This window comes from Notolabrus celidotus, chromosome 17, assembly GCF_009762535.1.
Source record: "Notolabrus celidotus isolate fNotCel1 chromosome 17, fNotCel1.pri, whole genome shotgun sequence".
In the NCBI taxonomy this organism is placed as follows: Eukaryota; Metazoa; Chordata; class Actinopteri; order Labriformes; family Labridae; genus Notolabrus; species Notolabrus celidotus.
The window spans coordinates 726,939-749,717 of NC_048288.1; the positions used below are offsets into that span (position 1 = coordinate 726,939).

General features: G+C 41.3%; 1 protein-coding gene across 2 annotated transcripts in view; it reads left to right on the plus strand.

Moving 5' to 3' along the window:
* The first annotated feature begins 354 nt into the window (after positions 1 to 354).
* LOC117828900 (ATP-binding cassette sub-family D member 3-like) overlaps positions 355 to 22,779 on the plus strand; it is a 36,715-nt gene continuing 14,290 nt past the window's right edge. The window contains exons 1-10 of one of the 2 annotated variants that reach the window (XM_034706301.1): positions 355 to 532; positions 7,800 to 7,833; positions 7,953 to 8,048; positions 9,091 to 9,179; positions 16,295 to 16,364; positions 17,712 to 17,809; positions 19,577 to 19,700; positions 20,410 to 20,466; positions 21,277 to 21,419; positions 21,500 to 21,569. In XM_034706301.1, the coding sequence (XP_034562192.1) occupies positions 423 to 532; positions 7,800 to 7,833; positions 7,953 to 8,048; positions 9,091 to 9,179; positions 16,295 to 16,364; positions 17,712 to 17,809; positions 19,577 to 19,700; positions 20,410 to 20,466; positions 21,277 to 21,419; positions 21,500 to 21,569 (891 nt within the window). In that variant the 5' untranslated portion in view covers positions 355 to 422. Of the gene's footprint in view, positions 533 to 7,799; positions 7,834 to 7,949; positions 8,049 to 9,090; positions 9,180 to 16,294; positions 16,365 to 17,711; positions 17,810 to 19,576; positions 19,701 to 20,409; positions 20,467 to 21,276; positions 21,420 to 21,499; positions 21,570 to 22,779 lie in introns of both variants that reach the window. The other variant, XM_034706300.1, reaches the window with a different exon arrangement.

A 22,779-nucleotide genomic window follows, 5' to 3' on the forward strand; every position in this document is an offset into this window, starting at 1 on the left:
AAAAACATTAAAGCTATTAAAAGAGTTACATCTTGCAATATGTTAAAAATCTGTGCCTCCTCTCGTACACTTCTCTTTGTTATTTGTCCTTATTTTAATCAAATACACTTTTCTTGTTTTTCATTTATATACTTTACTAAGTCAACATGATTTGATTCTCTTCCTGTATGCAGATAAGTTTATAAATTATTTGCATTGTTAGAAATGAAGATTAAAAACAGCAGCATGCCGGGTCTGTAGCTTCTTCCGGTTGGGGCTGGAGGACTGACCGAGGAGTCCCATTACAGAGAGCTGCGTTTCCGGCTTAAACCGCTGGGGGCAGACCTATGGGACAGACCTGCTCTCTGCTGAGGGAGAGAACCCGTCGAAGAAGAAGTCACAGTCAGAGCTGGAGCGAGCTTGCGCCGCTCAGCATTACAAACATGGCGTCGTTCAGTAAACACCTGACGGCCAGAAACTCTGCCTTAGCAGGAGGTTCTTTACTGCTGCTGTACATCCTGAGGCAGAGGAGACGGAGCCGCAGACAGGAGGGGTGAGTGTGAACATTTCACCGCAGGAAGAGTTATATCACAGCGAGGGGTAGGAAGCTTTATTTAGAGGGAGGGTTTAGAGGCTATCTCAATGCTAACATCTGCTAGTAGCTGCTCTGACAGGTGACAGCGACCTGCAGGGACACTCCGGATCCGGATCCATTTTATTACCCAGCAAAGAGAGTCTAAAGTACAGACTGAACCAGCTCAGAGCTCTACAGGGTCTCTACATGCACACCTGTGTGTCTCTGTGGCTCACTTTGGGGACTAGTCCTCATGATGAGTTAACAAAGTAAAGTTTGAGTGACCTTTATTAACCTCTCCCTTAGTTTAATGGGGACATTGTTCTAGAAAGCCTCTCTGCACAAAGTGCTGCTGGAGTCCAGCTCCCCTGACCTGCCTGGATAACTAAAGCATGCTACTAGCATGCTACCAACAGGTTGAAACATGCTACGAACATGCTACCAACAGGTTGAAACATGCTACTGACATGGTGAAACATGGTGAAACATGGTGCAGCATGTCATAAGTCGTGTTAAATAGAGATATAAACATGGTGACACATGTCTGAAGTCATAGTAAATGAGTAAAAGATATAAAGATGGTCTGTTAGAGGAGTTTAGAGGAGTCTAGAGAGTTCTGACCCTGTGCCTGAGACTGATACTGTAACCACTGCCAAAGGTATATTAACATAATAAAGGATGAATGAAAGGTGAGGTAAGAACCTCAGACAGGAGCCCCTGTCTTCAGATGAGTTATCACAGTCAGCTGGGACTAGGTCTGTAACGATTCTTTTCACAATGATTTGATTCGTTTATCATGATTCGTGGTTGCCGATACGATTAAAGGACGATATTGGTTCATTTAGAACGATCCGATCTGAAACGATTCAGTGACTTGAAATCCATCCAGTAACTTTTTAGCCAAAAATTCAACCAGTGTGACTGTGGAATAAATCCCTTGATACTGGGCAGTCCTAGAGTCCTGTTGTTTCTTGTAGGGGAATCAGGTTATAAGTAATCCGAGTTTTGTCCTAGTCTCTGACTAAACATGCTGGCGAGGACTGAGGCTTCTGCAGAGCTGATGTTACTAGGGCCCTATGATATCTGCGTTCACTGAATCGCAGATGGAATCATAGAAATGGCCATTAAAAACTGTTAAATGTGGAATATTGCAGAAATTGACATAATGTGACTGAAATGCTGCTATCATGAGGAGAAGGAACGTTTGTCTGGGGAAATGTTTCTGGGGACCGCTCAGTCATGGCACCACCCGTGCATCTCCTCCAAGCGGCAACCTCCGGTCTAAAAATATTATCCAATGCTGAAGTGTTAAAAACTGCAGTTCATTGTGGATCCACTTGAGGCAGGCTCCGGAAGTACCGGAAGTCACATACACATGAATGGGAAAAAGCTGATCTTTACAGCATTAATAAACATGTTTTCAGCGTGGTACTAAAGATGAGTGTAGTCTGGATAGCTCATGTCCTCTCACTGTGAGGGGGGTGAATTTTTTTCCAACGCGGCAATTTCAAAGATATTGAGATTACTAGTCTTCCAATGAGAGGCACAGCTGCCTGCAGGAACACTGTAGCTGTTGACTAGGAGGCTCAAAGCCCGCCTCTTTACGTCACACTGGCTCCACAGAAGCAATATGGCTGCCGCTGCCGATTGGCTTCAAAACAGCGTTCTGAAACAGATGGGTGACATCACGGATACTACGTCCATATTTTATACAGTCTATGATCTCCTCACAAACACTCACCCGACCCCTCCCGAAATAAACAACACGTCGAATTGGCCATCAGAAACACCGGCTACGTCTGTTAAAACACTACGAAACTCATCTCTTACTCCAAAACACAGAGCTGAACAGTTCCCAGATGACTCCTACGTGTCAGCTGACAGGCTTTTTTAAACATTCTGCCAACATACTGTTGATTGGTAACTTAAATAAACGTGTGATGACCACTTGTCATCCAAAAGCCATGTGAAAAACAGAGCGAACAATAAGTGCTATAAGCACTTTGTACTTATAACACTTATGGGTACATTGTTATGTTCCAACATTATGTTCTGACTTGAAATACTGGGCTAAATTGTGCAATGATGTGTTGCATCAATAAGTTTAAGGATTTTATCATTCCATTAACAGACATTTTATTTTATTCACTTTTATTATTGTGTGAAATCCCATGGCGCCTTGGTAGGTGTTTGGATAGATTTGTGGTGTTGCCATAGTAACTTTACTTGACCTTTACATATCCTACAAACAGCGGGCGACTTATTTAGAACATCTCCGTCTTTGCAAAAGCCGAAGTGTTTCCACACACCGGACCACAATGGTGGCTTGATCATTTCTCGCACGCCGGCTTCTCCTCTGCCGTCCGCCATGCTATGTTTTGTTGTCTGCTGGAGCGTGGCGATGACGTCACTAGGGCTGACAACAAATATTCTAAATTTGAATATATATTTGAATATTTAAAAAAAACGGAGATTCGATTGTGAAAATTAATATTCGACTGTGGAAAAAAACACATCAGTGGCTGCTTTGCGAGTGGGCGCACTGCATGACGGGTCAGGGACAGGTCACAGGAGTCACACATGCACAGCGTGAAGCAGACGGCAGAGAGAAATCCTTCTGTCCCCGGATCCTCAGTGCGCTCTGAACGCATATTTTCCTCCGCTGGTAGTATAGTGAATAAAAAGAGATCGGGCCTCTTCACATGTGGACTGTCTGATCAGCACTGGCCTCTTCACATGTGGACTGTCTGATCAGCACTGTCTTCTTCACATGTGGACTGTCTGATCAGCACTGGCCTCTTCACATGTGGACTGTCTGATCAGCACTGGCCTCTTCACATGTGGACTGTCTGATCAGCACTGGCCTCTTCACATGTGGACTGTCTTCTTTACATGTGGACTGTCTTCTTCACATGTGGACTGTCTTCACATGTGGACTGTCTTCTTCACATGTGGACTGTCTTCTTCACATGTGGACTGTCTTCTTCACATGGGGACTGTCTTCTTCACATGTGGACTGTCTTCTTCATATGTGGACTGTCTTCTTCACATGTGGACTGTCTTCTTCACATGTGGACTGTCTTCTTCACATGTGGACTGTCTTCTTCACATGTGGACTGTCTTCTTCACATGTGGACTGTCTTCTTCACATGTGGACTGTCTTCTTCAGATGTGGACTGGCCTCTTCACATGTGGACTGTCTTCTTCACATGTGGACTGTCTTCTTCACATGTGGACTGTCTTCTTCACATGTGGACTGTCTTCTTCACATGTGGACTGTCTTCTTCAGATGTGGACTGTCTTCTTCACATGTGGACTGGCCTCTTCTCATGTGGACTGTCTTCACATGTGGACTGGCCTCTTCACATGTGGACTGTCTGATCAGCACTGGCCTCTTCACATGTGGACTGTCTTGTGTTTTTGACAAATAACCTGTCAGGCCTAAGACCCTACATTGACAGTGGACTCAAAGAGCCAGACAATCAGTGACACTGGGATAAAATGCAGTTTTTCCTCTTTTTTTTTATACAAGCGCCAAGAATGTAAGTGGACTACTTTTTCGTTTTTACCTTCAATTAATGTTAATAATATTTGCTTCAATCACTGAATGAAGCCTGCCTATATTAGGGACAAGAGTAGGACCTTTAATTGCTCCCACAAGTCTTGCTCAGAACTCACTCAGCGCATTACACACAGAGAGGGGAGGGGGGCGAGCGAAAGGTCTGCGGTCTTAAAAGTGTTACGGTATAGGCCATTAGGTCATTTACTTGTTTTGTAAGTGTAGGTATGTTTTAGGCATGTTAAATCTGAAATATAAATACCTATACAAGTAGTTATGTCTCCTTGTATTAGTTTGTCCACCTGTTATTGACATAATGCGCAAATATAGATATTCAAATGGTTCGAACCTCTGGGTTTTTTTAGAGCGAATATTCAAACTTCATTTTGGAGCAATTTTGACAGCCCTAGACGTCACAGACAGGCAGCCTGAATTGAGTAACGTTTAATGTCTTTATCATTAAAAGTGCAAAAAAAACACATCCATATAAAGTCTGCTGTGCTAAAATCCAATGTGTTATTTCCTAGTATCCATACAATCCAAAAGACGAGTTTTATGGTGCAATAAGTTTGTAAAAGACAAAGTGCGTCCCTATCACTTCTTGGAGAGCGGTGTCACAACATGTCAGAGCTGAACCTCGGCCCGTCACTGACAACACGCTGGGACTTAAGAAACAGCCTGACATGAGTTCATGATAAAACCTCTTCATCAGTCTGTCCTTATGATGCAGCATTTGGAAAAAAGATCTGAGGAAGACCTGAAACAAAGACCTCTGTGAGGATTCAGTGAGTGAGTGTGTAAGTTTGTGTACATTCAGCAGCAGTCTGCGTTATATCCCCATCCATTCTGCTACAACAGAACCTGAATCTATGCAGTTTCACAAAGTGGGCTCTACAGGAACGTTTAAAGAGGAAACCTGGTCTTGGTAGCCTCACGAGACACTGAAGTATTTTCTCTGAGCTGTAAATGAAACGAAGCAGGGAAACAAACATCTGGATTCACAGAGAGTTCTGCAGAACATCCGCGTCCAGGAGAGCTTCTGAAGCGCCTGAGTGTCAGAGATAGAGTCCATGCCTCGAGCAGAACCAGACTCATCTGCCTCGACCGAGTTGGGTCTGGAAAGAGGGATAGAGGAGAATAAGAGAGAGAGAGAGAGAGAGGGAGCGGTGATAGTGATGAGACGAGTAGTAGCTGTTGCCGCTGGAGTCCAGCACGTCCGTATCAGCTGGAGTCTGGAACGTCCACAGCAGGAGGACGTCTACGGCAGCTCAGAGGAACCTACGAGACAAGGGAGCTCAGGGACTCCAGAAAGGTCTATGGTTAGTAACTTTAATGGGACAGGGAGAGTTAGAGTAAGTGATGGGGGGGTTGGGGGGAAGGGGGTGAGATAGGATCCCAGTGTGTCAGTGCGCCAGTTCCCCCAGCAGTCTAAGCCTATAGCAGCATAACTAAGAGCTGGTCCAAGCTTACAGTTTCTCTTTGGTCTGTGTGTGTATGTGTTAACTGTCTGATCCTTTGGTGTTGCTGCGTTTTATGAAGCTAACTAAATAATAACTTATACAATGTTTTACATGGTTCAATGTTTGACTAGTGTTTTTCTCGGTCACATCAGGTGTGTGTTAGTGAAAGACAGCGTTACATCATTATGATAGATGAAGAAGTGAAGGTTTTAAAGTATACATTTCCAGTTCAGTTTCCAAACCCACGCTGTGTTTGGGCCTCCCTTTAACGCCTCTTTTCCTTAACCCACACAGTGTTACGTCTCTCTCCCTCTGATGCTGTGGTGTGGATCTCCAGCTCAGAGAAGTCCCCCTTGTATTGCTGTAGAGCGTCCCTCCATGCTGTAAACTCTGCGGGGGACCCTGCCTGAACAGATAACATTTAAGGCTGATTTATACTTCTGCGTTGAATCAACGGCGTACCCTACGCCGGGGGTCCGCGTAGTTCCCGTACCTACGCCGTGGCCTACGCACGTAGCTGACGTGCACCTCCTCCAAAATGTAACTACGCATAGAGCTGACGCGGACCGCAAGCCCTGTGATTGGTCCGCTCGGCGGCTTTGTCTTTCCCGCATTCACAGCACTTCTGGGATCTCGGACATCGGCCGCACATCGTCCGTGTATTTGATCTCCTCCTCTCTATTCTTCATGTAATCATGTCTGTATGATAAACAGCAACATGTATCAGCTGTAGATTAACAGAACACGCTCTGAATCTCTGTGGAAAAGGAAACAGAGATCGTAACGGGGCCGGGAGCAGGCGGCCGGCTATCAGAGAGACCACGCTGCCCTCAGGCGTTTCGGCGGAGAATTGCTGCGCGACACAGACACACCGACGCACAAGTATGTGGTGCTCATGTCTACATCAGCCCCTGCTGCGTAGGGGAGACGCAGAAGTATAAATCAGCCTTTAGAGCCGTGTGTTTTCAGATGCCACGTTCATCAACACCTGACTATGTGTTCCCTGTGATTGACCCAGATACATACATGTCACAGATGACATGGGATCCCTGTTGGTCGCTGGTTTCTACACCAGATTGAGGGCCATGGAGTGTAGACTGCGTCATCTGGTCTAAAGCAGGGGTTCCCAAACATTTTAGCCTGTGACCCCCAAAATATAGGTGCCAAAAGACTTGTGACCCCCTCTGTCCCTCAAAGTGATTTAATGTGTCTTCATTTAGCTGGTCTGCAGAAAATGACCCTACCTATATGAGCATGTGTCTGTGTTTCCTGTGCTGTTATGAATGAACCTGCTGCTACTGATGCTTTAGATAATTAACTGTTCACTAACACTAAACTTAGGAGTCATCTGGAAACAAAGAAAGGCAGAAAACTCATTACACTTTATATTTTCAAGGTTTTATTTCAAACTTAGATACTATTTTTATGTTTAATATTTTTACTAGAATGGGTAAAATGTTCTATTTTTAGATAACTTTAAAAAAAAAACATTCTGGAAGACATCTCACAACCCCCCATTTGTGTTTCGCGACCCCCAGGGGGGCCTGACCCACACTTTGGGAACCCCTGGTCTAAAGTACTGATCAAGCCTCTTGTACGGTCTTAGAAAACCAAACTGAAGTGGGCCTTTAGCTAGTTGACCTGTCCCCAAGTCCTGGTCCAGGGGTAGCTGACGTCCAGTGCAGTTGTGTGTGTGTGTGTGTGTGTGTGTGTGTGTGTGTGTGTGTGTGTGTGTGTGTGTGTGTGTGTGTGTGTGTGTGTGTGTGTGTGTGTGTGTGTGTGTGTGTGTGTGTGTGTGTGTGTGTGTGTGTGTGTGTGTGTGTGTGTGTGTGTGTGTATGCTCTGACATGCAGACAGCAGATGAGCAGGATGGAGAAGCTGCAGTGTAAACACTCAGTGTAGTTAGGTCTCTACAGGTCCCTGATCTGTCCCTCTGTGGAGCTTTATTTCACATTCTGCATTATTTCAGTTTTTTTATTTAATATTCTTCTTTTAAAGTTTAATTATCATGTTTCATTTAAAATGTTCAAAGTAAAATCTGAAGCATGTAACAGTTATTATATTCCTTTTCCATGTATTCTTCTTCCTGATGAAGCGTCTGGTTCCCTCCCTGAACCCAGACTCTGTGTGGCTCCTCATATTACAGCAGGAACCTCCTCACAGTCCACTGACTGTAATGTAACGATAGAACCTCTCTGACTTCATTATGATTCTGTCTTTCCAACAGGAAAGGAGGCTCTGATGTAGCGCTGAACACAGAGGTGAGTCAATCCTTCGTGTTTTGTTGTGAGGCAGTAATTTGTTTATACAGTCGGTCCTCAGGAGTTAGCCGTCCTTGTGTCTCACACTGTCTCTGTCACGTTGTCTCTTCCTCCAGAAGGATAGCAAAAAAGACCGCGCAGCAGTCGACAAAGTCTTCTTCCTCCGTATCCTGCGCATCCTGCGAATCATGGTGCCTCAATTCTTCTGCATGGAGGTATGACGTCTGACTGCTTCAGGCTGGAACTGTCTTTGCTGTGATTAGGGATGTTAATTTCAAGTATTTTCCCTGATCGATCTTTGGAAATGTTAGCGATCAATAATCAATTAATCATTAAAAAAAGGTGAAGGTTTTCCATGTCACAAATAATGCCAAATGCGTTTTTCTCCTGAATCAAATGTTCCTTCACGACACAGTGTATATAACTGACAGTGTTGAATATCTACAGATCATATTGAGGTGTTCAAAATGTTAAACACTCTGAATATCAACATGTGGAGCAGGCTCATAATCTCTGTGGACATACAGTCATAAAAGTGAAGACTCAGACTTCAACAAGAGAACTGAACAGAAACATATTTCAGACTCACAGTGTCCAGTTTTCTGTCTACTCCTTCTTATTGAAAAAAATGTGAACGTGGTCAGGTGTCAGCCTGGAGCGCAACTGGGTCAGAATCAGTCCGGCGGTGGAGATAAAAAAGCGCTCGTGGAGACCTGTCACTCAACTGCAGCCCCCAGCTGAGCATCTCCGCTGTGATCAACACCTTCAGTCAGCTGATTCTGAAACATGCTTTAAACTTCAAACACCTCCCTGATAGCTGAACCAGATATGAGACCACATGATGTTTGTTCCACCTGATAGAAAATCCAACAAAAAAATGTGTTCCAGTAAGTTCTTAATGACCAATTAATCATCACTTGATTCATTGTTGACATCCCTCTAGCTGTGATGTTTGTGTAACAGTCATCCAGATGTGGAAAGCACTTCCTCAAAACAGAACACGTCCATGTCCAGGTAGCACAGAAGAAATGGAGAATATCCGAGCAGTTAAAGGTTGAGTGTTGTTACATCAGCAGCACACACAGAGGAGCCCTGTGGCACAGAAACATTTGGTCCACAAGCCAAGGTCACATGCAACATAATCTTATCAGATCCGCTCTCTGGATATGATCTGAGTGAAGTGCAGAATGATAAGGACTTTATGACACCATTTCGAGGCTCTTCTAACTTACTGCCTGTGTTTTTTCTTTACCGCAGACCGGCTACCTCCTCTTCATCGCTGCCATGTTGGTGGCCAGGACGTACTGCGATGTATGGATGATCCAGAATGGCACCATGATTGAAAGGTCAGGGTCTGGATCAATCAGTTTGTTTAGAGAGTTTATGATTCATTACTTTGAAAGAATACAATTTGTTCTGTGTTTGGACTGTTAGCTGCTATGACTACCATAATCACACAATCAATCTTTATTTGTATAGCGCCAAATCACAACAAACGTTATCTCCAGACTCTTTTACAAACAGAGCAGGTCTAGACCACTCTATGTCAAATTATGAACAGAGACCCAACACCAAGACAGGATAAGACTCAGTCTGACCCCACCTTAATCCACCATGAGCATTGCACCTCACAGTATTTAGCTAGTTACAGCGGAGAGGACAAACTTCCTTTAACAGGCAGAAACCTTGGGCAGAACCAGACTCATGTTAGACAGCCATCTGCCTCGACCTTGTCATATGAAGAAGACTACTGAACTAAACCTTACTGTGGACGCTGCTGACACTGAAGAAATATGCTGTAATCATCTTCTGATCTATAAATCAGATTTGTAGGTTTCTTTGTGTAGGGGTCCTGCTCACTCCGTCGGTTCTCAGATTCACTGGCTTGAAACACATTCTCCTGTACTTGGCTGGCTTAACAAAGGCTTATAGAAAACCTTTATACAACCCTAACTCCAAAGTTGGGACGCTGTGTAAAATCATTCAATCTCCATGTTTAATTGAAATTAGACAACAAACACATGTTGAAACAGATCTCCTCATTTTAAATGTGAAGCAACATGTTGCAGAAAAGCTGGAACAGGAACAACGAAACACTGAAAAGTTGTGTTATGTTAAAAAACACATCTGGAGGAACTTCTCCCAACGAGGAGGTTCATGATCAACAGGTTAGTCACATGACTGGCGGTAAAAAGGATGCTCCAGGCAAAGCCTTTTTTAGGAAAGAGCGTGCATATTGCAGAAAACCACATTCTGCACATACTACAGCAGCATGGTTCTGTAGTAGAAGAGTCCAGGTGCTGAACTGGCCCGTCTGCATTCCCACTTGTCTCCTGTTTGGAACATTTGGAGCATCATGAAATGAAATATTTGACAAAGAAGACTCTGAACTGTTGAGCAGCTGAAATCCTCTATCAGGCAAGAATGGGACCACATTTCACTTTAAAGTCCAGACCCTGGTCTCCTGGGTTCACCAACGTTTACAGAGTCCTGTTCAAAGAAGTTTAAATGTATTACTTGCATCAAACTTCAAATGAGCAGATATGTTAAACATGAACATATTTCACTTTCACATTTTGTTTTGCTTTATGTTCAGTTAAATGTTGAGTTTAAAAGATTTACAAAACATGACTTCTGTTTCATTCACATGTAACGTGGTGCCCCAACCCTGCTACTTAGAGACTACATGTTTTACCTGCTCTGCTTAACAAAGGTGGAACTGGAACCACAATCAGTGATTGGTTTATCCTGGGTGGGTTCCTACATACATTACAAAAGGCAGCCGATACCCGTACCTGTTTTCAGTTCCAGGTGTTTCAGCTGTTCTTCTCTCTAACATGGGCATTAAATCAAGCACAAGAATTTGAAGAATTCTGCTTGGAGAAGTTCACCGCCTTGAAATGTGGCCGTATCACAGGATGTCATATTGGCCCAAAGCTGGTCCGTGTGATGTCTGTCTTACTGGATCTGCCTTGATCAAAAGCCAGCACTATTAAAGTGAAGTAGAGGTGTCCGGAAGCAACAGAGCAAACTCATTGAGCTGGACCAACGAGTGTAGAAACGTGTAGTATGTAAGTCAGCTTTCAATTTTTACACTTAAATCACTTATTAAAACGCTCAGAAGTCCCTTCAGCACACAAACTGTTGCTCTGAGCCACGCATACAAACCAAACCATGGCTACACCTGATTATTGGATATAATATGCGGGACCATTTACTTCAACACTACAATCACACAATCAATCTTTATTTGTGCCAAATCACAACAAACGTTATATCAAGACTCTTCTACAAACAGAGAAGGTTAGACCACTCTATGTCAAATTATGAACAGAGACCCAACACCAAGACAGGATGAGACTCAGTCTGACCCCACCTTAATCCACCATGAGCATTGCACCTCACAGTATTTAGCTAGTTACAGCGGAGAGGACAAACTTCCTTTAACAGGCAGAAACCTCGAGCAGAACCAGACTCATGTTAGACAGACATCTGCCTCGACCCAGTTGGGTCTGGAAAGAGGGATAGAGGAGAATAAGAGAGAGAGGGAACGCTGGTTGTGATGAGACGAGTAGAAGTAGCTGTTGCTGCTGGAGTCCAGCACGTCCGTATCAGCTGGAGTCTGGAACGTCCACAGCAGGAGGACGTCTACGGCAGCTCAGAAGAACCTACGAGACAAGGGAGCTCAGGGACTCCAGAAAGGTCTATGGTTAGTAACTTTAATGGGACAGGGAGAGTTAAAGGAAAGGATGAGGGGGTGAGATAGGATACCAGTGTGTCAGTGTGCCAGTCCCCCTAGCAGTCTAAGCCTTCAGGTTGATGTAGGGGACACCAAGTCAACTCAAACTTTGTTGTCATTCATCTGGATAGCTTGTATACAGCTGAATGAAATTGTGTTTCTCACATGGCAGGTGCAAATCAGTGCAAATGCAAATAAAAGACAGTCAAAAAATACACAGACAACAAAGACAGAATATGAAAACAAGGTGAAACAACAACATGAGGACAGACTAGAAAAGAGCTGACTATGTGAGTTAACTAAACTAGACTAAATATGGATAATGGAGTGAACAGATAAATAAATAAAACAGTAAGTGAGTTAGCTCAGGGTGCAAAAGGGTACCTGAAATATGTGTCCCTGTCTACAAACCCCCTGAAAATGAAAAAAATCCATTCTGTCCCTGTTCTGATTTCTCCACCTTTCTGTAAATGTGTGTGAAATGAGCCGTTTCAGACTTCAGTGTTTTTGTTACGTAACAACAATATCCGGTCTGTAACGGAGTCAGAGCTCGGAGCTTGTTCAGCCCATAGACTGTATAAAATACAACTCAACTCCTCCTCTGTTTTTCATTCCCTGCACACATGTGTGCTAACAAGGAGCTTAGGAGGGAGGCATGCTAGTTGTAGGCTGTCTTAATAAACACAAAGGTCGGTTTTACTCCCCACGTCTGCAGATTTGAAGATCTAGTGGATGATTTTTATTTATCATGGATAAGTGCTAGCGCTAGTTAGCATAGCCACATAGCTACATGTTCGTAGCTGTGTACCAAGACACACGTCTACATACTGATAAATAAAACAACAAGAAACACTAAATCTGTGACAAATGGTTCAGAAAGGTCCTGCTGCAGGCGCCTCTCCGTCAGGATCAGATTCTGGATCAGATTCAGAGGGTTGAAGTAACGCGGGTCTGTGAGCAGCCGTGTATATTCAGTCAACATGTAAACATTAGATCAACGTGCTGGAGAGCCGAGGGCACATCCACTTCCTGAGGGGGCGTGGTCAGAGAGAAAACAGAGTGTTCTGAGGAGGACTGAAGAAGAGGGTTTTTCAGGCAGACCAAAATCTGATTTCAAAGTGTTTTTTTGAGCATAAACCTTAAAGACATGTTTTGGGGACCTCTTAGACCAATATATATTGATGAAAAAAGCGTAATATGTCACCTTTAAAGCTAAGCTCCCTTATACTAGGTCACATCCGCTTGAAAATAAAACTTTCAAAAATGTCTCCAGAAGCTCCTCCATGGTGTTAATCACTGTCACTTTGATTCACTGAGGTCAACCTGATAGATGTACTGTATTTTGTATTCCGCTGAGGCCTGTAGAGAATCCAACAATCCACATTTAGTTACAGGCCTCTGTACTTGGTATTGTAAAGCTCAAAGTCAGAAATGTTACTTTGGTGAAAAGAGTGTAGAGAATGAATGAGACCTGAATGCTGATCATTTACCAGCTGGTCAATGGTACACTAACCCTAACCCTTCCTCTGTGACTGACATGGTAGCCCTGACTGTGCTGTCTGTGTACATCTGTCAGGTTCCAATAATGCATCCTTTGAATCATGTTCTGTTACTTTTCAGAGACCTCAGTGAAAATGAGAAGTTAAACCGTGCTGTACTAAACTAATGACTTTGTTTGATTCTCCACAGCGGTATTATAAGCAGAGATGTCCATCTGTTCAAGGAGCACTTTTATTCCTACATATCAGTCATACCAGGGGTAAATCTTTAGGTTCTCCTAGAGCTAGAGCTTTTCCACTAACATCGTGGTAATAACATGCTGCCTTGCTAAAGTGGTGTGTTGTGCTTATTCATCGCTTCCTGTCATAGGCCTTCATCACTGGTGGTGTTGTATATCATACCGGCTGTTTCACATGTAATTCCATTCAACTTATACTTCTACTTCAGTTTTAGCAAGGGTGCTGTTTCAGGAACTGTCTTCTTTTGGGAGTGATAATGAATATATGAATATAAATAATAATGTAATACATAAATATATAATGAATATAAACATGTTAGATGTAGTTTCTGATGGGAGAAACTCTTTGCTCCTTTTCCTTGTAGATCACAAAGAAGTAGGGATGTAAGGATACACGCATTCCACGATTTGATTAGAATCCCGATTTTTGGTTCATTCACGATTCTCCAACGATTTTCAAGAAAACTGGATTGAACTCAGAATATAAATAACTATTATTTTATTTCAGTCCTCAGATATGGACAGTTGGGATATATATTTGTTCTCTTATATTTCTTTGTAAACAAAGTCATCCTTTTTCATTTTGAAGGTGTGTTGTAACTCAAATTAAACCACTGCACACTTTTTTTCAGCACCTTCAAAAAAACTAAAAATCACAGTATAAAAATACCTTGATGGAAAATTTCAGAACAATTATATAGAAATGGAAAGTGAACGATTCCCAAATGAAAGTATTAAATATTAAAACAGATAAGGTCAATCTCTTTAAATGAGGGATGTAAATTTCAAGTATTTTCCATGATCGATCTTTTGAAATGTTAACGATCAGTTATCATTTAATCATTAAAAAAACTGAATGCTTTCCATTTTAAAAATAATGACAAATGAGTTTTCCCCCTAAATCAAATGTTCCTTCCTGACACAGTGTATATTACTGACAGTATTATACAGCTACAGATCATATTGAGGTGTTCAAAATGTTAACACTCTGAATATCAACGTGAGGAGCAGGCTTATAAATAATCTGGATGCATGGTCATAGAGTGAAGACTCAGACTACAACATGTGGATTTACTGCAACAGGACAACTGAACAGGAACAGATTTCAGACTCAGTGTCCAGTTTTTTGTCTACTTGTACTTATTGAAAAAAATAAGCATTTAAATGCGGGAGCTCAGTTGGGAGCTCAACCGGGTCAGAATCACCTTCAGTCAGCTGATTCTGAAACATGCTATAAACTTAAAACACTTCCACTCAGCGAGTGACGAGAGAGCAGCGCAGATCAGTACGGCCAACCCTCAATGTGTTTAGAAAAATAGGAGTATACAGTTTTATTTATTAAAGGAACACTGCCACTTTTTAATATAATGTTCATTACATCTGTGAAGGGAGCACAGTGAGTTGGTTTTAGTGCCTCAGCCTTAATTATTTATAAAAGTTAAAGGCATGTTTTTGTTTCATGTCCCTTTCTCAGACTAGTACCTTTCTCATGACTTCTTTCACTCTTTGTGGAGTTATTCCCCACATGCTGTAAGTCTCTGAACATACTGTTCTAAAGACACTTTACAGTTGTGCTCAAAAGTTTACATACCCTGGCAGAATTTCTGATTTTTTTTTGGCCATTTTTCAGAGAATATTAATGATAAGAGAAAAACTTTTTTTCACTCATGGTTAGTGGTTGGGTGAAGCAACTGTGTTTACTCTTTTTATATCATAAAAGCAACAGAAACTACCCAAGAAACCATCAATTCTGCCAGGGTATGTAAACTTATGAGCACAACTGTATATACAGCTGATGAGAGGTGTTACTGCCTGTTCCCTTCAGGTCACTTTAAATGGATCAGTTAAACGTGGCTAATTTCAGTTTCAGTCACCAAAACTGGAAACCCCTCAGTGTGTGAAATCTTTGCTTTGATCTTTGGAAACAAGTTTGGGAAGGAGACTTTCAGGGCACTTCTGAAGTCTTTCTCATACTAATGATCCTAAAGAGCGCGGCTCTAGATGAACAGGTTGTTTTCATCAGGCAGCACTGAGCCACGTACAACAGGCTCAACCAGTTTAGAGAGTTCATCGAATCCAGCCTGTGAAACCAGTGTGAACAATCCTAACAGGGGACAAGCCAGTGAAGATTTAACATGTTGAAGGAAACTCATGTGAATCATGTAAAAAATGAATCATCTTTATCAGGAATCTTAAAGAAACTGGGACTGCCAAGGGGATTACAGTTTGAAATCTGCTCTTCAGTAGGGTGTCTGCCTCCCACACACTGACTGTGAGATGATTCCAAAGGATCCGCAATCCATGGATCCCACTGTTGTATTTAACATATCATTTTTAAACAACCATGATGGGTTCTGCAGGCGCAGGAATGTGTTCCCATCAAACACTCACAGACAGAGTGAGTGATGCTAATCTGGTTGGATTAAAGGCTCTGATGGCGAGACAGGAACGATTGCTGCCTCTCATAAAATAATTATTCTGATCACCTGAGAGTGAACTTATTCAGTAGATTCATTGAAAATGTTGAAGACCGGGACCACTTCATCAAGAAGTCTCTTTAAATTCTCTCTGTAGCCGTCCGGATCCAGGTCTTCCCCCTCTCCCTAGATTTAACTCCAGCCTCAGTGTGATTGGTGATCTCAGGCTCCTGCTCAATGAGAGAATCATTTACCTTCTAAACATGGTTCATGTTGTGAGAGACTTTTCATTCCACTGTTCCAAAGTATCCTTGTCTAAGATATGTGTGCAGCTCAGCAGAACTTCCAGGTCATTGGACTGTTAAGATAACATGGAGATGCATATGTTGAATGGAATTACACGTTTACCTCTGTCAGGACTTCACTCTGATTTCATCCCATAACCTCTTCATGATTTCTGCAGGTTTAAGCACCCTCCACAGAAAGAAGTCTAATGTGTATTAATGAAGCCTGTCCCACTGACCTCTCAGTAATGTTTCTCATTCCTGTGCATGTTGTGGTTTGCAGTGCAATTATCGGTCGCTCGACAAAAGATTTCAAGACCTACTTGTACAGCTTTATCAAATTCATGCCACTTGTAAGTGTATTCTTTATTTTCTTGAATTTTCATGTTTGTCAGCCTTTTTTTTAAATTATATTTATGCAGTTTAATATTTTTCACTCATTAGTTTGTAATTCAGTGTCTGTGCTCTGTACATAGGTTTGAGTTTGTAGGTGTATAAACTACCAAAGAGGATTAGGGCTACTGAAAAAAAAAAAATTATGGTCAATTTTTTATTATTATTATCACACTTATTATTATTAAAGTCAGAATTCTGACTTTATTTTCTGAATTTTGACTTTAATCTCAGAAGTCTGACTTTTAATACTGACTTTAATCCAAGAACTCCGACTTTAATCTAATTCTGACTTTTTTCTCAGAATTCTTTCTATAATCTCTGAATTCTGACTTTAATCTAATTCAGATTTTTTTTTTCAGAATTCTTTCATTAATCTCAGAATTTTGACTTTAATCTCTGAATTCTGACTTTAATCTAATTCTGACTTTAATCTCAGAATTCTGACTTTAATCTAATTCTGACTTTAATCTAATTCTGACTTTAATCTCAGAATTCTGACTTTAATCTAATTCTGACTTTAATCTCTGAATTCTGACTTTAATCTCAGAATAATAATAATAATAATAAAAAAAAATTGGACCTTCATTTTATTTATTTTTTCAGTGGCCCTAATCCTCTTCTGTAATAAACAGTGTACAGAGGCAACCTGACATAAATCATAGTGTTTGATTACTTCATCTCATAATAGAGGAATATTGCATTGAATAATTTCATGCACTTAAACACATATAACATGATCATTATTTTATTGAACACAAGCACAAGCACAGTGCTACATGCACTGTTGTGCAAATTCACATGTGAATGTTTCCATGTGAAATAATAAGGCTGATATATTCTTTATTTTTTTTATCATCAACAAATCAAAACCAAACAGTGAATCAGTCTGAACCATTCTTACTCAGTAAATACAAACTTCACATAATTCAAACGAGCCTTTATTAAGAAGAGATCATTTATTTTAGCAGCAGTTTGATTCTTATTTGTTGCTTTCATCAGCATTGTTAGCAGCACACGTCAGGCTCACTTACAGAACAGTTCTGATGCACAGATTAATGAATACATCTTCTCTTGATTGATTTCCTTTATTTGTTGATGATAAGAGAAAACAGGCATCTGCATCGCTCTTGTGAAATCATACTAATATTTCTGCTCTGCTCATTTTGTGTTCTCTATCCTGTGCTAATTAACAACCAATAATAAGCAACCTGTGTGTTTTACCATGAAGAGTAAATGAGCCATGCTGCAGCAGGCTCATCCTGTCAGACCCATACATAAAGGTTGTATTTACTTGTTTATTCCAGATAGCCTTGGTGAATAACTTCCTGAAGTTGGGTCTGAACGAGCTGAAGCTGAGGTTCCGGGAGAAGCTCACAAAGAGCTTGTACGACCAGTACCTGCAGTAAGTACTAAGACCACAGCTGTCCATCTGCTACGACCTTTTAGATTAACATATAGAACTCCTCTGTTACTCAAAGGCTCCTCTAACAGGTTTATCAATGATGTAGTTCGATTAAAGAACAAGTTAAAGACATCACAACATTTTTGTTACAGCATTTGAAATGAACTCTTGACTAAGTCAATGGTTCTAGTAGTGTGATGTAAGGGATCCACTCAACCCACGATTCAATTTGAATCCCGATTTTTGGTTCAAGATACGATTCACTCACGTTTCTCTAACGATTTTCAAGAAAACTGGATTGAACTCAAAATTTAAATAACTATTATTTTATTTCAGTCCTCAGATATGGACAGTTGGGATATATATTTGTTCTCTTATATTTCTTTGTAAACAAAGTCATCCTTTTTCATTTTGAAGGTGTGTTGTAACTCAAATAAAACCACTGCACACTTTTTTCAGCACCTTGCAAAAAAACTAAAATCACAGTATAAAAATACCTTGTTGGAAAATTTCAGAACAATTATAGAGAAATGGAAAGTGAACGATTCCCAAATGAAAGTATTAAATATTAAAACAGATAAGGGAAATCTCTTTAAATTAGGGATGTAAACTTCAAGTATTGTCCATGATAGATCTTTGGAAATGTTAACGATCAATTATCATTTAACGATCGTTTTCCATGTCAGAAATAATGACAGATGTGTTTTTCCCCCTAAATCAAATGTTCCTTCCTGACACAGTGTATATTACTGACTGTATTAAACAGCTACAGATCATATTGAGGTGTTCAAAATGTTAACACACTGAATATCAACGTGAGGAGCAGCTTATAAATAATCTCTGTGGACGCATGGTCACAGAGTGAAGACTCAGACTACAACATGTGGATTTACTGCAACAGGACAACTGAACAGGATCAGATTTCAGTTTTCTGTCTACTCGTTCTTACTGAGAAAAATAAGCATGTGAACGTGGTCAGGTGTCAGCCAGGAGCACAACCAGGTCAGAATCAGTCCGGCGGTGGAGATAAAAAGCGCTCGTGGAGACCTGTCACTCAGCTGCAGCCTCCAGCTGAGCGTCTCCACTGTGATCAACACCTTCAGTCAGCTGATTCTGAAACATGCTTTAAAGTTAAAACACCTCCACTCAGAGAGTGACGAGAGAGCAGACAAGAGACTTCATGATGTTTAACAAGGGGCGTATAAAACAGATAGCGCCTCCTACTGTTTAAAAATAATATCCAGATACAAATGTTGTTGAATCGATTTTAATCCACCCTTATTTGTATCCATTTTTACCGTCTTGCGATATATCCTTACATCCCTAGTAAGGTAGAGTTCAAGCTGACCAGTAATGTTAACTGAGGCGACAGTTGTCCTCTCCACATGACCGCTGTGCTCCAGTCATAGGTGACTGTTTTATGACTGATGCTGACACCAGGCACATGTAAGGCTGAGCTGCAGCTTATCAGCCTTTACCTCTGAACTGAGATTATCCTAGAGATTTAATGTCAGGGGTCTTCTTTGAGGAGGAAACCTGCAAAAAAGTACATAAACAACAACATCATGAGCAGTTTGGCTGTAAATGACCAGGTGAATATCAGTGTGAGGGGAAACCTGAGGAACAGTCATTCTCAGGAATCTTGATCTTTGTGTATGAACATGTTGATGACCCATCCAGTACACGTTACACACACCAGAGACCTCCTCTCAGTCAGACAGGTCTTTGTTTGCTTGTTTGAACCCTAACCCAATGTTTTACCTGCAGAGGTTTCACTTACTACAAAATGGGAAACCTTGACAACCGGATAGCCAACGCAGACCAGCTGCTGACCCAGGATGTGGAGAAATTCTGCAACAGTGTGGTTGACCTGTACTCCAACCTCAGCAAGGTATCATCAATCAACGATCTTTATTTGTGTAGCGCCAGATCACAACAAACGTTATCTCAAGACTCTTTTACAAACAGAGCAGGTCTAGACCTCTCTATGTCAAATTATGAACAGAGACCCAACACCAAGACATTTACAAGACATAATGAATACAGTAAGATCAGAGAAGTGTGTCAAGACTTGTTAGAGACCTTTTCAGATGCTTTTTGAGGGTGATAGTGACGATGTTGGTCGTAAAGATGTGGGCAGATTGTTCTAGAGAGATTGTCTCTGTATTTCAATGTGTGCTGATTTAGGGAAGTTCGGCTAGATGGGAATTTTGAATGTCTAGTATTATATGAATGAATGTCTGAAGAAAACTTTGAATAAATCTGAACATTTTAGAGCAGGTCTGGTTAAGTGTATATATTTATACATAAACACACAGGTCTGATAAATGTTCACATTAAAAACTGATAAAAGTTTGTACTTTTTGATGAGTCACATCCTTTGGAAAAACTAATCATCCTCAATTATTTCTTTTGGACTAACAAAATCTGATTTGGACAAATAGCTGCCCACATAGTATTACAGTACAGAATGTGAGGATACATTAAACTATAATAAAAGGTTCAAATGATTTAGCACTAAATCATTCTTGTGTTTAAAGACTTCTTCAGATGGTGTTCAAATCCAGTGAATAAAAGTTTCTCTGCTCTCTGTCCTGCAGCCTCTCTTGGATATCGGCCTCTACATATTCAAACTGACAAGTGCCATCGGTGCGCAGGTAAGTCAATTCTCTTTCCCAAGTTTGCTTCTGCTTTTGAAAAACATTAAGTGAATGCACACTTCCTGACATCACTGCACGTGGTTTCAGCTAGAGGGGTTGACGAGTCATCAGTTATTAAAACAAATTATTATCATTTTTTACCTCTGGTTTAAATTGAACAACTACATTTTAAAGGGACCTTATGAAAACTAAAATCAACTTCTTTCAGAGATTGAAATCATTTTATATTTATATATCAATCATTTTGTGTTTTACTTTTTCATAATTAAATTTCCAGCACAAATGGTCACATAAATGTTCACCAGAATGCTGGAATTAAGTGTTAGATCCTCCAAATGCCCTGGGGGAGGACCCTCAGACCCCCCTCTGCCTCAGTATGTTTAAATTAATCCTACATTTTGGGTATCAGGTTTGACAGGAAGTGCTGTTCTACTTTCCTCGCCCCTGCAGAGTCCACCACTGATCATTCTTCTGTAAAATCCTGTGTGATCAATAAGTGCATGGGATGAAATGCAAGTGTGATAAGGTCCATGTCATAAAAATCCCTCAAAGTTGGCAACCCTGGTTTAAATATAATTTTCAAAAGTTATTGAATCGTGCTGAATTCATTTAGGTTGACAGTCAGGTATTATTAAATGCAGATACAGTATATCACACTACATAGTTAGACATTATGATGTTTCGGACCTTTGCTTCAAGAACTTTTCCCTAACTGGACCTCTTGTAATTTTAGTTGAATACCCCTGATCTAAAGGCATTAAACACCAAGCTGACTCTAACTGTGTCCACCTCCCCATGGCTACACAGGGACCGGCCATCATGATGGCGTACCTGCTAATCTCCGGTCTGTTCCTGACCAGACTAAGGAGGCCTATCGGCAGGATGACCGTCACAGAGCAACGCTACGAGGGAGAGTACCGCTATGTCAATTCTCGCCTTATCACCAACAGGTAAACACAGAAGCTCAAACTCTAACGCTGCAGCGCTGTCTACTTCGAACACATGCTGATGTTTTGTTTCCTCTCCTCAGTGAAGAGATCGCCTTCTACAACGGGAACACGAGGGAGAAACAGACCATTTATTCTACATTTAAGAAACTGGTGGGTAACAAGAACATGTTGATTCTGTCCACACACGGCCAGCTTTCATGGTTTGTCCCCTCTGAGCTCAACACATGGACATGAGAGTTGTTGTTGATGGGGAAATGACCGAACGTTCTTGTTTTGAGAGGAAGGAGAAGGCACACTGGAAGAAATGCCCTCCATAAACAAGAAAAAAAAACTATTTCAAGCTACTTTTACATTGAAGAAATCAAAAAAAATATGCAAATAGAACAAGTGAAAATTAGCTTGGTAAGATTTCTTAAAATAAGATGTAATATTTAGAAAACTGTGATCTTAAAATGATCAGGGAAAACTTATTTTAAGCAATATTGTAGCAGTATTTTAAAGCTTAGTGTCTCAGAATAAAGGCTGATTTATACTTCTGCGTCTCCCCTACGCAGCAGGGGCTGACGCGGACATGAGCCCACATACTTCTGCGTCGGTGTGTCCGTGTCGCGCAGCAATTCTCCTCCGAAACGCTTGAGGGCAGTGTGGTCTCTCTGATAGCCGGTCGCCTGCTTCCGGCCCCGCTACGATCTCTGTTTACTTTTCCACAGAGATTCAGAGCGTGTTCTGTTAATCTACAGCTGATACATGTTGCTGTTTATCATACAGACATGATTACATGAAGAAGAGAGAGGAGGAGATGAAATACACGGCCGATGTGTGGCCGATGTCCGGGATCCCGGAAGTGCTGTGAATGCGGGAAAGACCAAGCCGTCGAGCGGACCAATCACAGAGCTTGCGGTCCGCGTCGGCTCTACGCGTAGTTACATTTTGGAGGAGGTGCACGTCAGCTACGTGCGTAGGCCTCTGCGTAGGTACGGGAGCTACGCGGACCTACGGCGTAAGCTACGCCGTCGATTCGACGCAGAAGTATAAATCAGCCTTAAGACAGGAATGATAACAATTAGTATTTTTTCACTCAAAAAAAGATTTCTGCACTAATACATTTCATGTCAACTTCTTCATTTGAGATATATTCACCTTCATTTGAGTTGTATTATAGCAGCACTTCTCTAGGTTTAAGACCATCTTGTACTTGAAATAATATGAAAAGTTTAATTTGAGCATTTTGAGATATAATGTCTTCTCATAGTGAGCTGGATATACTAATATTCAGTCATGTTGTTTTTTAGGATAAGCCAGCTATGCTCTAAAGGAGGTGTTTCATTGTGTGCATGTAGTTTGAGGATGTATATTTGGA